Consider the following 18,639-nt stretch of genomic DNA (forward strand, 5'->3'; position numbering starts at 1 on the left):
ATTATCTTTGACTGATTAATTTTTCTTTCAGCTACCTCTTAATTACTGTGGGTGTGGTCTATGTCAAATCATTTTCCCAGTCGCGGAAAGATATTTTGAAAGACCTGGTAGAAATGTGTCGTGGGGTTCAACATCCCTTACGAGGTCTCTTTCTCCGAAACTACCTTCTTCAGTGTACGCGGAATATCCTACCGGATGAAGGCGAGCAGACTGAGTAAGAAATTCAAGTATTGTATGAACGTATGTTTTATTGTATCCAGTATCTATGCATTTTACATCCAGCCAAAAATCATCAATGCCAGTCTTTCCTATAATCCAAAGTTGTTGAGTACATCCAAGGTCCTTGTTGAGGTCAACCACGTGTGACTCTGTAGGAGTCTAGAAAAAATAAGTATAAAGGTGGTTATGTTCTGGTTTCAAAGCGATGCATTATGCTTCACCAAGAGCCAAAACACCATAGATGGCCCCCTTCTCACTTTTTGAAAGAAGCCAAAAACTTGGATATCTAATAATTGTGTCTAGATCATTAAGGTTTTAATCTCCTTCGGGTAACAGTATGCTTTACGAAATGCATAAACTCCATAAACTTACTCCTAAATTCAACTTCCTTCAGCAAGTTGGAGACTATTTTTATTAGTTTAAGTATATGGAAAGAGATGTAGAAGACAACCCTTCCTGACCTTATGTTTTTAGGCTTGCAGCTATTTTCTTTGGATGTTTCCTTCCTGCGGTTCAACAAGCTAGTTTATGTCTTTATAACTAAGTTTTGAAAGTTTTACAGTTTAGGGAAGTCTATGATCTTTGGCTACCACTAACCAGGCCTGTTTTTGCTACTGCCAATTTACAATGGATTTGTCTATTGTGTATGTAGGTAATGGTCTTTCAGCAAAAGCCTGACACTGATAAAAGATAAGAGAAAACGCCACCAGTGTTACATTTATTCCTAACTCTCATCTTAGCATCTTTATCGATTCAGCTACCTTTCGTACATTTAGCACAAAGTCCACATATTGTCTTTGAAATGAGAACTTTCAGGGGTTTTGGAGAAAATAACTTGTCCAGCCTAGAAGAAATCCAGGAAATAGGTTGTAAGATAAGAGACATTGTTCCATCCTGTGAAGGCGATAGTGTCTCCGGACCTCTCCCACAGCAGTACCAGCATTACCCAGGGCACATACTGTCAACATCAGTAGGTCCTATAAGTTTCAAACAATAAACATACAGCCGTCTAAGCATGGTGGTTCGTTCTCCTCAATCACAAGTGGAAAAATCCTTACATGTTAGATGTGCGAAAAGCTACTACGCACACAGCACTCAACATACAAGGAAAATATACCATCTTTTGCATTTGCATCTCATGTCAGTGTAGCCAGATGCAATATTTAGTCTATCTGCATGAAGGAAAAACATGTGTTTGACAGCTTAAACTAGGAACTCCTTCCCTCTGAGTCTCATGATACTAAATCATCTTTGGCAGTGAATGCCTAGCTTTTGACTACTATTTAATAAGCGGAAACAGACAATTACAATACCATTCCATATTTGTTTTTTGCGTCTTCACTACCTAGAAGTTATCATGTTTCAGCATAGACATTTGTTTGTTTGTCCTTTAATTTTAGCATTAAATTTAAAAAACTGGCTAAAATAGGTATTCTGGAATCCCAACCAACATTACGTGAATCTGTTTAGAAAGGCATACAGAAATGTAGATTCTAAGACAGACCACACATTTTTATGATACCTTGTGTATTTTGACAATTCTTAAAATACTGCATCTAAAATGTAGCTTTTATTGGGAGGCGCGGGGAGTTGTTGAAATTTAAAATTCACCTTCGTCTATAAACATATATTTGTGAGGGTTCAAAGTATCTGTAGACATTGTTTTGAGGAATTCATGCAATCTACTAAGATTAAATTTTCAATCATCTGCTGTCAAGGTGCGGCTGTTAATGACTGTTTTTAAGATACTCTAACCTTAGAGCTGGAAGAGAGGTCTTTTATTCTCCTTAGGTCAGCTGTTGACGGCAGGTGAGAGTAAAGTGTCCATGTCCTATGTTGCCAAGAGCAGAGTGTCTGAGCTTATGGTAAGCTGCAAACTGTGCCTTTAGTCATCCAGTGCGACCAGTGGCAGAACATCTCTTAATTGTGGTGAGTGGCGCTTCGGCTTGCCCTCACCAGAGGTTCAGGACCGCTGGACCCTAATTCTAGAAGGTGCAAGGTTGAACATTTGGAAAAAAGGCACCAATAACATGCAGTACATGAATTACATTCGTGCTGTTTGTGGGCATGTACGTCTGTTCCAGTACCACACACTTTTTTGGGAAGGTGGGGTTCCACTCTTTTTTAGCAAAGGAATTAAAATACATCAGTCTTTTATCCAGCTAGGGGTATCTTAGCATTTACAATTAATAAGGGGGGGGGTGTTTAGTTCTTGCTTGTGTGCAACTCGTGCGCCGACCTTTAGATAGGCCATGAAGAAAGAAGAGACTTGCCCCATTCAATCCTCAGAGCCCATCCATGAACCATGAAATCTATCTACAACTAATATGAATCCCATTCATAAGTAATTTTTGAAGGGTATTGTACTAGGAAGTACATCTTGCTATATTTACACCTTATCTCTCACAATGGGTTATTCAACATATCAAGCATCTGAATTCAGTGTTTTCACAAATGTTTTTCTCATTAAAACTAAAGTCTTACTTTTTGTTACTGAAAATTTGTTGACAGTGAGGAAGTTACTGGAGACATAAGTGATTCCATGGATTTCGTGCTGCTGAACTTTGCAGAAATGAACAAGTTATGGGTGAGGATGCAGCACCAGGGGCACAGTCGGGACAAGGAAAAAAGAGAGCGGGAGAGACAGGAGCTTCGAATTCTAGTAGGAACAAATTTAGTACGTCTCAGCCAGCTGGAAGGTGTAAATGTGGAACGCTACAAACAGGTGATTTACATTTAATAAAAGATGTGTTAGGCATCTATCTTGTTATTGTTTTGTGATGTTAGATAAATCTCTATATTCCTGCCATGTTGATAAGCTTTTCATTCCCATAAAATAAAGCACCACACTGCTATAATGGGTTGCTTATTATTGCTTCTCTAGGGCTCATCATACGCCATTGTGATTGACCAAGAGTTATGGAAGTAGACTTGAGACTTACAACATTTTTATACAGTTCCAGATCTAGGGTAACAAAGAACATTAAATGCACAAACCCTTAAAAAATAAAGTGCACAGCATAGAAAAAGACGTTCGTAGAGGACTGAAGTCTGCTACCAGAGGTCCAAGTGTCACTGTGTGTGTCTCTCACATTTCATGCTCCTGCGGTTAAAGTGCACTGTACATAAAGTATTCCAGTCTGTTCAAAGGCTGGTGAGTGTACAAGAGTCCTACCAAAATCAGTCTCACATTTTTTATGAATAGAATTATTTATTAACCAATATCAATGTAGAAAACGTTTCCAGAAAATATTAAGAAATAATTCTCACATGAAATATACATAAAAATGAAGGACCTCCATCTTCTTATGCTTCAGATGTAAGCACCTATAAACAGAACATGTATACTTCTGCACTCACATACGTTTTACAAATGGCATACATAAGTGGTTAACAGCCTGTGGTCCAGAGACCCTTGAGGGTCCGCGAAGCCTCCTCAGGGGGTCTGCTACTCCTTAGAAAATGAAATAATAATAACAGATTAGGTCCCCAGCTTTCAGCAATGACTCAGTGGGGGGGTCCCAGGATTCCAATAAGGATTCAGTGGGGGTTCCCAGGCTCCAGTAAAGATAAAGTGGGGCTCCACAGAAGTCAAAAGGGTGGGAGCCACTGGCATAGATCCAAAAGCCAAGCCAACACATAGCTGTAAAATTATTAAAATGTAATTGATTAGTGGTAGCATCTTGCAATTAAAGCACTACTGCCTCCTATCAATAGAAAATAATTACTATTAATATCCTGAATTAAACATTGGGAGCTGGCCAGCTAGTCAGAATATTCCCTTTGCATGCAATGGCTATTGTTAAAGCCTTGCAAATGGAGAATTCTGTACTGCCTGCTCCAAACATCATTCTGGTACGCTGTGGGCCCTGGGAGTGCTGTGGGGGTAAGAGCTGCTTGTTAACTCTAACAAAATGGCTCCATTGTCCCTTGTCATGCCCTCTTCTGAAGCAGCTGAGTGACACACAACTGTCCGGTTCTCCTTTTTATTTTGCGGAGAGGGAGGAGCAGTCACACAAAAACTGTGTTCACTATTCTGTGCTTCAGAGTGAGTTACTTTTTTGAATTATGGATGGCTCCGGCCAGGTATCTGATTCATTATTTTAAATTTCCCACCTGCCTGCTTCTTTTTTTTTTCTCTCTCTCTCTCTCTCTCTTTTCTGGTGCATCAGTTTGTTAATATTGTATCACTGATTACAAACATTCGAACAGTAGCTAAGCAGACACCATTGTATCTTGCATTTATGGATTTGACTTTTGATTGTGTAAATTGTTCAAAGCTTTGGCAACTTCTTATGTCTAGGGGGATGGATGAAGCACTTGTACACTTTTTAGCATATCTGCATGAGCAAATGAAAGCCAGAATAAGGTTTGGTCCTAATGGTGAAGTTTCCACTTATATACAAATCTTTTGAGTTCTGGGGGAAGGCTACATGCTGGCACCCTGTTTATACTGTATTTCAGTGAGCTTAGTTTGCCCTTTTTATCCACCATCACCCCCGATGTACCAAAGGTAAATAGTGCCCTACTTCCTACACTGTTGTATGCAGCTGATGCAGTGTTGAGAGCTCACGCCCCAAAAGCATAATACCTATTGGTGCACTCATTTGTCCAATTTATGGCTGCTCTTGACTTGCAAACTAATTTTGCAAAGTCATATATCATTGCTGTTGGTTCAAATTGTTTACAAAGCACAAGTACCTTTTTTTATTAAGCAGTCACTTTTGATGCAGCTGGTTCATGGGCAACCAATATTACCCTTTGCAGGTAGAAACTATTCTGAGCATGGGGCTATGTTTAGTCTACCTCAACCCCCTGGGGAGGGGGGAGGGTACTTTCCTGTTATTACCTATTTATTTGACTCATTGTGTCCCTTTTTCAGCACATGGGACCGGGATATGGGACATTGTAAATTGTGAAGCTATCCAGGTGGAGGAAAGTCTCCTCTATAGTAAGGCTTTATTTTCCCCTTTAACCTTCTCTCATCCTATTTGCCATGAGGAATTGGGTTTGACTTCTGTAGGTGACCCCATCAGTGCCCGCCCACCACTCCTGTGGTTATCTGTCTGGAGAACCAATGACGGGTCTGTTATATATGATAAAGGCCTCACTATTCCATGGGTAGCGTATGTGAAGAAATGTTTTCAGAAGCTGCTGCATGCTTTTTCTGAACCAGGCTCTATTGGTACCATAAATAAAAAGCATGTGCATATGCTATTATTTAATAAAGTCTGTCCCATAAACTAAATATGGAAATGCTTAAACCTACTGTTAAAGCTTACCTGACCTTTGACAGGTTATTGTCTAAGTATTTGTTTAATGTACGCGGATGCTGGGAACTTTTTTTATATTCCGCTTCCGGGCAGACACAATCAATATTTACTCTGTTTCCTGTTGGGCTATCAAAAGGATCTCAGCACCAGCCCATGCCGCTATGGTGGCAGATCTGGGCAAACAGTGTTGCACTTTACCTTTTTTGTGAATCTTATAAAAAGTATACTAAAACATTTATAAACCCTCTTTGGAAGCCTCTGAATTTTAGGCAGTGCTTCCTGGCTCTCTATTTTCTGCAACAACTGATTGATAATGAGTCCTGTTTTTATGTCGGCTCATTTTTGAGAGCCACTGTGCGGTTACAATGCACAATGCACTTTTTGTAATATATTATTTTTGGATCCTGATATGTTTGAACATGCACGTGTTTCATTGAATTATACCGTATTTTTAATTATCAAACTATGCTGTTTTAAACTGTAAATACATTAATATTTGCATTTTTCATGTTTTTATTCTTGAATTATGTACTTTTATGGTTGCTTCTGCTTTCGAATAAAATTACTCTGATTTTGATTCTGATTACAAAAATGTTAGGTGCTAAAGAATAGGAGTGGGCTAGAAGTTTGAGGGCAGTGTTGGGATAGATTTAAATACAAAAAAAGAAGGAAAGTATCAAGGTGCATTATTACTCAATACGATAAGGTTCCTCTATAAAGTGGAAACATTGAAGGACTTTAAGGTCATTATGTCTACTTTGTCCAGTTTAATTGCATATACCAAACTCCCTGACATTTCACTGTGGTCTCAATTAAGATGGTGGTAAAAGCCTGCAGTTGCTATGCAAAAAAAGAAAATCTTTAGTATGATTCTGTCTGGTCTCCTGTGAGGAAGGAACAGTGCACAAGTGTAGGCTCCACACAAAACAGGATACTTAGTAGTTTTCTTGACCCTCTTTCCTAACTTAAACAGGTACTGACTGCATATACCATGATTTGTACAACATTCAAGAATACTAGCACAACAAATGTCGCTTGTCTTCATGCACCAAATAGGTATACATCACCTTTCAAGTGCTATCGGTAGTTAGTGCACTTGATAATTGCAGCCGTGTAGAGGTTGATATCCCTTCTGCATTATCCTTCTTCAGAGTATTTTTGAGATCAGACATTTAATGAAATTTTGGAGTGCCGGAGACATACTGGTAAAGCAATAAAGAATACTTTTCTCCTAAGATGTGCAGCAACTCGTTATACTTTGTGGCTATTACGAGACTCTTGCCGGACTCCTCTGATGCCCAGTGTCAAAGAGACTAGAGTTGGATATCGCAGGGATAGTCTATTGTCATATATGAAAGACTTTTTGCATGACTACAGAATTTCATAAAACACCCTAGTTCTCCTTGAGCATATGACAGTCACAGCCTACTATGGCCCAATGACATAAACAGTGTCTAGAGATCCAACAGGACCAACAGACTGATGCAGGCCTTACCCATCACACAGAGGTGTTCATAATTGGTATTGCTACCTCTGGAATACAATAATGGAAAGTGACTATTCTGTCCAACAATATAGTTTGTAAGTAGGCTTACTGTTTAACTGATTGTAAATACGGTGGATACGTGTTCTGGGTAAGAGACACAGGTAATACTATAAACCCAGGCTGAAAGGAGTGCCCTGTGTTTCTATGCTTCTTGATTTTAAAAGCTGGACCTGCCATCTAAGAATATGAGTTGCATTGCTCAAAAGACTTCCTAGCATTTGAAAATTGCATCACATATAGAAAACAACATCGCACCACTTTAATGTTTTAAAATACTTTAGATATCATCTAGGCTTTTTCATCCAGGCCCCCAAGCAGCTAATGCCCTGCAATGCTGCTTCTGCCACAGTGATGATGGCTGGCCACATCTCTAGCGATGCTTGACAGTACGTGATGAGTATTTTTCTCACAATGGCTCCACCCATATTTCTGCCACACAGGCATGATTCGCTAATGATGTTTTGTTCCACTGCTAAAATGCAACATGTATCGGACAATTAAAAATTGAGGAGTCTAGGCTTGATGACGCATGAAATATGCCATGATAGATCTCATAGTCATTACATAGCATTTTAGAGGCCTCAGTAAACCATTGAAACGTCTTAATATACTGGAGAGCTCACCAACCTAAAGGTTGGCATACGTATGGTCGAGGAGACTCGCATCCTCTGCCTTGATCAGAAATTATTAAGGTCCCACTAGACCCACAACAATATTTATTTTCTAGCTTGAGGAAACAGTTTGACAGGGAATCCTATTGGCCCCACTTCTCATTTACTGAATCTAGGATTCAGAGGGATAGGGCTCACCAATGGCTTGTAGTCATCGGCCAATGGAACCACAGCCTCTACTGAGTGGGTTCGATCAATGACCCCCAATCAAGAGCAGGAATCTTTCCTCTGACAGGCAATCCAATGTATAGCGAGCTTCGCAAAAGGGCCTTCAGGGACTTCCATCTAGTCATGTGCCTTAAGCAAGAGAAATTGCCACAAAGACTCAGAGGGACTCTTCCATTCTGAATAGAAGGGCAGTTTTAGTTGGAGGTCTTGGGCTTGGTAGACACCTGCTGTTTTAGACTCCCTGTAGGGAGCATCAACTACACACACCTTTCCTGTGCACACCAAACTTATGCGAGGATAGACCACATACTCTTGGGCAAGAGACTACGGAGGTAGTTCAACACATACCCCTGACACTATCAGACCAGCTTCCAGTAACCAGAACCTATAACCTTCTTTGCCTACAGTGGTAAGACTTTGCAGCAGAACTGTTTATTTATCAATACAGTTCAGAAAAACTCTTTTGTGGTCAACAGTGTTAACAGATTCGAGAATATCTACATCACAACAACTCAGGTTAGGTGGTGAAGGGGATTATATTGGATGCAGTAAAAGCAGTCACCTATGACACCTTCCCCAAAAAGCGGCCAACTTAGGGTGAAGAAGAAAGCTCTGCTTAGCAAACTAATGCAGTAATTGCAGAAGGTGGAAAATCTGCACTAATGTGTCCCTATCAGGGCAGCTAACAGCGAAACCAGGCCAAATTAGAACTCAAGAATAGTTGCTAAACTAGGTGTGTGCTTTCTTGAGGGGAAAAGTAAAGTTGGTAAACTTCAGGCCAACAAATTATGAGCCCATCGGGCCCTACTTCGTATCCTGGTAACTAAACATAGCTGTGGAATGTGTCATAACAGAGGCAGGATAAATGCAGTGCTTATATTCCTTGTTCCAGAAAACTCCACAGGGTGGAGGCAATGACTTCCCAAGACAGACAGGCTTACCTACAAGCTTCTAACATTCCCAAACGAGGAGTGAAGAATGGGCACTCTTGAAATGCCATTAACAAAAGAGGAAAGCTTCTTTAAATTTAAAACAGCCAAGTCCCTAGAGCCAGATGACTTCATAGCATCATTCTACAATTCATTTGCTCTGCTCCCATCCACCTCCTTACTGAGGTCTTCAACGCATTTGAGGAGACTCGAGGTGTAGCCGACATCCTGCTACTCCCACCACCCCTATTGTTCCTCATCCTTAATTCAAAAATATTTAATACAGTCCTAGCAAATAGACTAAATTCTGTGCTCTCTTCATTAATATGTGCAAACCAGAGAGGATTTGCTGATGGCCACAAACAAGTGACAATACAAAGAAGACCTTATTGACATTGCCAGACGACGAAGGGAAGAAGCAATCTTGTTGTCATTGGATGCTAAAACAAAAACTGTTTGATCAGGTAGCTTGTAGTATGATGGCAGATAACCTCCAAGCATTTTATTTGAACTGCAGTTCATGGGCTGTTTTCTACCTGAATACCGGAGTAAATGTTGGCCTCTTGGAATCAATAGCTGTCCAGAGAGGTACTAGGCAGGATTGTCCACTTTGCCACCTACAGGCCTTCCTGCTGAAAAATAGGGATAATTGTATGATAACGTAGTCACTTTTAAGCCCATAGCCTTCACTAATGGTATCTTGCTAAGTCTTTTTGACTTGTAACCATCCCCTTACCCATTAGTAAGGGAGTTCGAGGCATATTAGCCGGTGGCTGGCTCCTGTGCTAACCAGCGTAAGTCAGGGATTGGTGTTAGTTGCTGATAAAACCCTTTAAAATAAGCTATAAGACCTTACCCCATTTAGATGCCCATCTTCTGGAATTCAAAACCTGAGGAAATGGTTGAACCACAGCATATACAGGTGTGCAGTGAATAATCTATTCTCTGGCCTTAGTGAGTGGTAATAGTTGATATAATCTCAGCCATATTGTGGCTCTCAAAATGACTGTATTGCTGAAAAGTTTATATATTTCCCAGTCCCTTCCATTGTCCCTTAGGATTAGTGCTATCAGATGCATCCAAGACTTGTGCAACACCTTTTGTGGGTGGGAAAGAGGCTAAAGATGACATAATGAAGCCAAATGTTCCCCAACTTTGGCATAGCCATTGGGCTTCCCAATTCCGCTGGTTGGTACAATGACCTTGAAGTGAAGTGGATAAACTGTGGTGTGTATTAGGTCGGAATCTTGCTACCTGACCCTTGGAGGAGATGCTATTGATCCCCCACACTCAACAAGGTCAGAATCACTAACTTTTGCCTGTCACAGGGTTACATTGAGAGTTTAGAACAGGTTGTGCAGAAAGAACCTCACATAATTTACCCCGTACCACCCACTCCCCTCTGTGTCCCTCCCTAATCTCCCACCCATACTCAGAAATGTGTTTTTCTCTCCGGACCTTGTAGAGCAAAGTCTAGGGCCTGGAAGTATGTAGGGTGTTTCTGACTGAGGGGCCTGTATGGTGGGGTTGTTAGTGTTCAGTTTGAGACTTCTAAACTAAAAGAATATTTGACCTCATAAAAAGAGATGTTTCACCACCTCCAATTGCAAACAGTTGATTTTACAGCCCTCATTATTGCAAGAGCGATTAGGGCTGTTATGCATTTTGTGAAATATTTAGAGTCTCTTTTAGCACACACATCTGTTAACCCTAGGAACATATCAGCTACTTAATATGCAGCAGTGGCACAAGTTTACATTCCAGGTCCAATCTGAGAAAAAATAGGTATTACATTCAACACCAAGACAGGGTGGGTACCATTTTAAGTGCTAATAACTACACTAGCCCTTCGCAATGTAGAGAGACAGTATTAACTCTCCTTTATTGGGAGCCCTATACACTCTGCAACCTACATACTATTCAGTATACAAGATGACACTTGCTGGAAGAGATGCACAGAAACAGCCACACTAACCAAATACTCTGGAGCTGTCCACCCGTATCAGACACCATTCAGGAGTTCTAGAGGGCATTAGACAAATAGTGATTAAAGAGGTGGCACACTATCCTGAGGTCATATTACTGGGTCGCCCCTCACAGGGGCAATAATCCATGCATTCCTCAAGGGGCAAAACCGTCCCCAGCTCCTCCTAGCAGCTGCACAACAGATCCTGGGCATTTTGGTGAAGACCTGGGCTCAGCAGATGACCTTTGGATACTGACTTCTTTTGGGCTACGAAGTCGGTATGAGGTGCAACTGTCTCGGAGCATCTGTTCTGCAAACTGTAGATACCAGTGCCTGTATATCTAAACCAGAACTTCAGAGGACTAACGTGCCTTTAGAGGCTTAGGATGCCAAGTATGCTTGACAAAGACAAATATGTGCAATAAAACTAGGGTATATCCCCTGTGTTGCCCTTTTAACAGTGCATACGTTCTGAAAGTAATCAAATGGTACATGAGATTTGGGGTAGCTGTTCAGGGACAGAGCTGTTGGGTGGGGGATGTAATAAGTTTACAGGTGACCTCTATGCTATCATACATGTGTGACTTAGATTTCTGATGCATACCTGTAACTGCAGATTCCTCATCTTTGAATATTCGCCATGTGCCAGGCTGGATCCTGAATTAGCTAGTTGGCATAGTGTAGCTCTGCCTTGGCTACATGCCTTCCTGAAAGTGAAAAAGCAGAGCTGCATATAAGCACCACCTCTGCACTCTTGCATCATTTCCTTTCTTTCCACGTCTTTCAGTGCGGATCCGGGGCACTTCTTCTGATGTATTTTTTGTGCCTTCTGATGACTTCCAAACTATTCACAGTGTGCTAAAGAATGATGCCCTCACTGAAAATAACAGGATTCTTTTGTGCTACTCTAGGAAGCAGAGGTCAGTCATAGATCTGCATAAAGTTGGTCTTTAGTGCCTTGACTCTGAACATGCCTCTACTGAATTTGATAAGTGCACCCTCATGCAACCAAAGGCTATTGGAGAAAGCAAGGTGAAGCTAGTTGTCACTGAACGCAAGAAGAATTTGTGGCCTTTGCTTAAATCGAATTCTTGCTCAAAGTCACAGCTCCTTTCCAGCGACCATTCCATTTCCTCACTGATTCATCCGATAAGTCCAAAAACAGGCATAAAAAAAGCATGCTACCCCATCCTGCCACACTGACTCTAAGGACAAGTGGCGAGGGCATCAAGATGCAAGTCGCACTCAGTCAAGGTTGCTGCCCACTGAGCCCGTTTCTTTAGCTGATCCCAACATGTCCCGAATTTCTCAGTCCATTATGGTCCCTGATTGAAGCCGTCAAAGAGGCAGTGTTGAAAATACTCAGTGCACTTCCGTCTCTCTCTGGCACACTTTCGTACACCAGTCAACGTCAAGGACCTCCTGTCATGTTAAGACTAGGGGTTCCCTCTCTGGCGTCATCTGTCCCTTTGGGACACACTACCTGTACACCGGTTCAGACTTTTATTCTGTCCTCACGATTCACACTGACTCTTGGCATTTCGACAATGATGCCGGACAGTGAACCAGCACCGACACCCATGTTGGATTCGAAACTGCTGTCGGCTCGAGTTCCATCCACGTAGTTTAAAAAGTGCAAATTGTTGTTATGTAGCCTTAACCATCTACTGTGTCACAGCTGTCAGCAGAGGCTCCATTATCGTTTTGGTGCTGACACTGATCCTTGTGCCAGAGCACCGGATGTTGAGGATGGTGAGCTGGATGTTGTGCTCCTCTCTCATTATAATGCTGATTCTTTAAACATTGATTTACAGAACGCTAAGGAGTTTGAGACCGCTCCTGATTCAGAGATTGACTCGCACACAGGCCACCATTGGAAGATAGGGCCTCATTTGTAGTTGTGGTTCGGAAGGCACCTGAGGTACTAGAATTAGAGCTGCCCCCCATTGAGACTAAAACATTTTTTTTTAACAGAACCTAGAATCAGCAGCTTTCAAGCCTTAAATTACTTGTAATGATAGCCTTAAAGACACTATAATGGCTACGTGATTGAAACCATTTTGTTTTCCCATCTGGGCCAAGGAGGTGGCTAGACGTCACTTCACATCAACAAATTCAGGACTTTGGGGCAGTGATCAGGAAGTTTTCGGCTCACTCCTGGATCCAGATCATGGTGTTTCTGAAGCTTGCTGGCCTCTTAGCTTTGTGCATCCTCCTTGATTACTAAGCCAGGTGGCACATGCGAGCCCTACAGTAAATCTTTAAGTCCCATTAGGCTCAGCACCAGGGCTGCCTTTCTATCACCATCCAGATCTTGAAGGTAACTGGTTAAGATATAGAGTGGCCGCTGACCAACTGCAGTTTGCTCTGCATCAGGTCAATCTCCCTTCCACTCTCAGGGTTGACAGTGTTGCTGGATGTATCACTACTTGTTTAGCGGGAGAGGAGATGGCCAGGTGGGGGGAATGGAGGTCAGAGGACTCTCTGAGGGTCCGCTTTAGTATGTGTTCTGAGGTGAGGAATCTGCAATTTGAAGAATCAGAAAAACAAGATACTTACTTTCCATAGCCTTCTTTCCGGTGAATTCTCTAGCTAACCACAGATTCTCACTGGACTTCCCCATCTCCCTCTTCTGTGGATTGGCCTCTTTGTAACGTCTAAAAAAACTCCCCAGTTAATGTTCAGTACACTGTATTTAACAATTGTTCATGCTCTGCATCCCAAGGGTGCGGAAAAAGAAAAGACAAGAAACTGAAGACAATGAGCAGGTCACTTCCAGTTTGGTACGGAGACAATGGAAGTTGCACGATGCCACCTATCAGCTTGCAGTAGCACTGCTGTGAAATCACTTCACATGCAGTCAGGTGCCTGGAAAATATACTAAAGGTGAGGAATCTATGGTTAATTAGGTATCCACAAGAAAGAGTATTATCAAAGGTATTTACTTCATGTTTATATACCTATGCAACTGTGATAACGTCATCAATGAAGAATTACCCTAAACCTGGATTGACTTCAGATTGCAGTTGTACTTTGACAAAAGCATCTTGATTTATGTTTGTATTACTGACAGTTATTCTTTCTTTGGCAAAGCTTTAATTCAATACAGATACCTTTGCATTAAATTATAACTTTATTGTTTCGCTGATGACTTGGATAATCTGTTTTAGAAAATGCTGACTCATAGGTTACCAGTAAATAGCACCTTTTCATGTTGACCTCCTTCCTCGCTCTTGTTTCAGATTGTGTTGCCTGGTATACTTGAACAGGTTGTAAATTGCAGGGATGCATTGGCCCAGGAGTATCTCATGGAGTGCATTATACAGGTCAGTGTGGGCAGAGGTGTCTGTAAAATGCACATTGTAAGCTATTATTAACGGATACATATGAATGGATGTACAAATAATGCTTCTGTACTCAGCCAAGTACCATGATTCATTATAGCAAGGGCAAATACTCTGGTGAACAACCTCATGCTTTTGTATTTGTATCTCTTGCTAAGTGTTTTTCAGAGATCTGGAAATCACAACTGGGTATTCAGTGAAATTCAGAGTTGTTGGAAAATGTGAAAGTGTTCATTTATTTAACAGCTGACCTGAACACTGAAATTGAACTGCTCAAAACTATAGAGGAAGTTTGGGTTTTGGGTTAGAAATTCTTAAAAATAACCCAGCATCTGTCTTCAGAGAAGGCACAGTGGAAATGAAAGGTATGTACTTTATTTGGGAAGAGTGAGTTAACAGGTGTGGAAAAAAAATTGTGTGACAGAAGAGGTGCAAGGATGAAAGTCCTTGACACACTTTTTCAGCTGGACCATCCGTACCACCTTCAAACTGCAGAATGATGCTCTTGAGATCACCACTTGGTTCCTCCTACCCATTAGACTCAAGAGACAACCCCCATTAATCCCTTCAGTGCAAGCTGTGGCGGATATCAGCTTTCGGTTGTCTTTGAGCTGCCTAGTGCCACCAAGTGTAGCTGCCTACCTGTCTCCCATACATCTTAAAACGAAAGGTTTGTTGCAAGTGGAGGGCATTGTGTTTATTTTTCTAATTAACATAGTCTTTACAACCTTTACACACAGTCATCGCTTTCATGAACAATTGTGTCGGTAAATGCTTCCTGAACATTACTGGTGCACTTGTTAGTAGGGTTACTCCTAGTTATTTTTATTTACACACAAACAGACACACACACACACACTCCCTAGTTGTTGTTTGTGAACATACGCTGAGGCCCTCAAACCCCATGCCAGAAACAGAGGTGGACTGTCTCTGAGACATAATTGTCAACATTCTCTTAGCAAAAGAGGTAGGATTTTCCAAGTTTCAAAAATGCTTACATGCTTAAAAAAGACAACACAGGAAATTACATTTGACCCTGACATCAAAAGAAATTAACGCCCATGACTCAGTTCGTAGGAGAAAACTGTGTGACCTTTAATACGCAGGACACTGCCATAGGCTGGTAGGGCAATGCTAAATTGAGATTTTATGGCACCCAATACGAACATGTCAGCAAATGATGTCTGTGTGTTTCTAGCCATTATCACCCATTATTTATTCACCAGCCAGTGTGCCCTTTCAAGCCTTCCCATTACAGTCTGATCCAACATGGTATCCAGCTTTACCCTTCCTAACTCAAATACAGCACCACTATCGTATTTGCTTGCACCTTTATGAGTAAGAGGAGGGAGAGTAAAAAAAGGAATCAAAGAGGAGGTAGAGTAACAAAGATTAAATGAAGAAGGTAATGGTGAAAGAATATAAAATGGAAAGTAGCACAAAAAAGGAGAAAAGAGGAGGAACAAGTATTTCGTAGGGTAGAAAAGGAGGGAAAAAGTAGGGACAACCATTAAAGGAATATAGTCCAAAATCAGATGGGGAAAGGGTAATTATTGGGACAAGAAGAGAGCAGTAGTAAGATGAAGGGAACAGAAAAAACGAGAGGCTAGATATAGAGTCAGATGTTATGCTTAGAGTATGGTGGAGAATTATGAAGAGAACGGATGGGACAACAGAAGGAGTCAATGGAAATGGGCAAAGGAATGGAGCTTTTGCCAAGAGAGTAAAAGATTTGAAAGAGAGGAAGAGAGGCAGAAAACTGAAGGAAGGTAGGAACTAGTGGCGGGACAGAAGAGTGCAAAGAAAGACGAGGAGAGAAAGGAAACAAGATGAAGGGGTGGGGAAAGAAGATGGAAATAGGATGATCTATATAGAGAATGTGAAGAAGAGAGATATTTGGCAGAGAGGGAGAAATAATGAAAGGGAAGGAAGTCGAGGAATGGGATAGAAAAAAGAATGTGGGAATGAGGGTGAGGTCAACAAAGAGGAACAACATAAGAGTGAGATGAGAGAAAGGTCAAAAGGAAAGAGAAATAGCAAAGGAAAGGAGGCAATAAAGATAACTCCTGGCATAGGAGAAAGGCATGTGTAAAGTTATTAAGAAGATACAGGGAAAAAAAAGAAACATAGACTGTGAAGTACACTTTCCAAATCAGCATGGGGTTCTCTAACTGCATCGTCAAATGTTTATTTGCTATCCTTGGTACTCCAATTTCACCTTCAGTCTCTCCTAATATTAGTACAAAGAGGTATATAATGAAAATTAGACATTATAGAAAGCTTTGATTTGAGGTCACCTGAGGTATTGAGCTTCATATCCCTTGACCATAGCCATCTATTTTTGCTGACAACATTGATTATGTAACTGTTTCTTCACAAAAGGGCAAGAGAAAGTGCAGGTAAAGTTTTACCAAAAGAAAAAAAAGAATTCAATGTCTGGGGAGTGCACTATGCCACAAGCACATAAAATGTTTTTCGTGCCAGGACAGTGTACACTTATTTTACACACTTGCCTCCCAAGCAGGGAGATGGTGGTGTGCAGCAGTGAGCTCACCTGTTGTTGAAGCAATCCTGTTACCCCACTCCCCCCTTTTTTTCTCTACCTGGCACTTCACAGAGAATTGTGCAGTTGCTCCAGCATCTCCTGGCCACCGTCTGTTTTTTGCCTGCTTGCCCAGCATCTCCAGCCCACCACCTTTTCCAGCTTGCTGCTCTTGCTCCTCCTACCCACCATGTGTTGTCAACTTGCTCACACATTCCCTTCCGCCCACGCTTCATTGTCAGCTTGCTGCCCCATCCCCTACCCACTCTTTCTGTTGTCAAGTTGGTGCTCTAGCATCTCCTGCCCTCCTTTTATTGTCAGCTGGCTTCTGCACCCTCTCCCGCCTACCTTCTGTTGTCCATGTGGTTCCCCATTGTCTCTCGCTTCACCCTCTTTACCACTGTCTCTGAAGTGTCCCCATCCTCTACCCACATCTCCCCTATCCTCCCTCTGTGTTGCCCCATCCTTCAACCCACTCCTCCATTTATTTGCACATTTGCCAATGCTTATTTAGACCATGGTTTCCCTCTATTCATTTATTCCCGGCTGCTCTACAACCTTTACGCATTTAACAGTGGTTTTGTACAGTTACTAATGCACACTCTAATATCAAGCATTTTCCCCCATGAAGGAAAAAAAAGTTGTCTTTCCACAGTTAGCAGCTCATGAATTTGCTCTGCTTATTTTGTTATTGTGTTCTAAAGCATTATCTTATCACTTTTACAATATCTTCCGTAATGAATAATTTCCCATTTCAAAAAATGTTTCACTTAATGTTTATTGGGGGACCTTTATTCTTGTAAAGTGCCCCTTTGTGTCACCCGCCACCCCCTCAAGGTAATGCATTCTTAAACAAAGCTTGTTGGCATAGTATTCATTGAAAATTATTCAACAGACCTGCATATGTATGATCTCCATTTGTAGACCTAGTTCAATATGTTGTCTGTATTTACTCACAACCCTTTCTTCTAAAGATGTTTTTTCCTTTGGGATGTTAAATGTTGGGTTTATCATGGGCCATCTAATTTATTTGAGTAGACATACTTTTGCAAATTTCTCATTTATACTGACCTAATGTGTTCTGCAATCACAGAGAAGGTGAAAGACTACAATCTCTTTGTTGATTTTGTAAAGTTGTCTTGTATTTTTGTCAGCACTTTATTTTTACAGACTTCCTGGGCATTGTTAATGAGACTTACTGCAACATTAAGTGGAATGGTTGTCATGTGATTTGAACACATGCGTAATACTCCTATATCCTAACAGCTCTTATTGCAGACTGTACACATATCCTCATTGTACAGAAGGGCACTGACCCCATATATGCACAGAAATAAGTATATTTTCAAATTGTAAGCTTTAAGGGCATGCACAGCAACGCCTGTGTGTTTTTGTCCTGCCGACGCCAAGTTGGAGTTTTACACAGTCCTCAAAGAGCTACGTTCAAAGTATCCTCCTTCGGTGCAGTGGTATTTTTTTGCTCTGAGCTGTTTTCTCCTACCTTCTAGCTCCTCAACTTCGTCCTCAGCCACACCTATTCCTCAGGTTATCGTTTAGAGGGAGTTTGGAACTTGTTCATCATCTAGACTTATACTCAGTCTTTCCTAGACCGCAAAGATGTCTAATCACCCCTTGCACATATTTTACACCTGTTTTATATTTTTCAGAACACATTGTAATAGAATTTAGCATTTGACAGAACTCTTTTAAATCAATGCGCCTCAGATACTCTTGGAAATTACAGTTGCAAGCAGAGCATAATTTGTGAATGGTATGAATACCAACAGCAGTTTATTCCTAAATGTCTTGGTGTCCTATGTATCTCTTCACCTTTTTCTTACAGTTCCTTTAATCTTCAAATTAGTTTACTTATACCAAAGGTACCATTTTATTCTGGCAGCCCAATAGGTCTTGGTTCTAAAATCTGCAATAGTAAAAGAGGCCACTGCCCAATTGTAATACCTTGGAGGATGATCTCTTT

At 41.2% G+C, this 18,639-nt stretch overlaps 1 protein-coding gene across 1 annotated transcript in view; it reads left to right on the forward strand.

Annotated features, from left to right (window-relative positions):
• The window catches only part of VPS35 (VPS35 retromer complex component), a 361,777-nt gene that overhangs the window by 154,243 nt on the left and 188,895 nt on the right, over positions 1-18,639 (forward strand). Inside the window, exons 5-7 of the mRNA XM_069216632.1 lie at positions 32-214; positions 2,731-2,944; positions 14,015-14,098. Of these exons, the coding sequence (XP_069072733.1) occupies positions 32-214; positions 2,731-2,944; positions 14,015-14,098 (481 nt within the window). The remainder of the gene's footprint in view (positions 1-31; positions 215-2,730; positions 2,945-14,014; positions 14,099-18,639) is intronic.

This window comes from Pleurodeles waltl, chromosome 12 (assembly GCF_031143425.1).
Source record: "Pleurodeles waltl isolate 20211129_DDA chromosome 12, aPleWal1.hap1.20221129, whole genome shotgun sequence".
Classification (NCBI taxonomy): Eukaryota; Metazoa; Chordata; class Amphibia; order Caudata; family Salamandridae; genus Pleurodeles; species Pleurodeles waltl.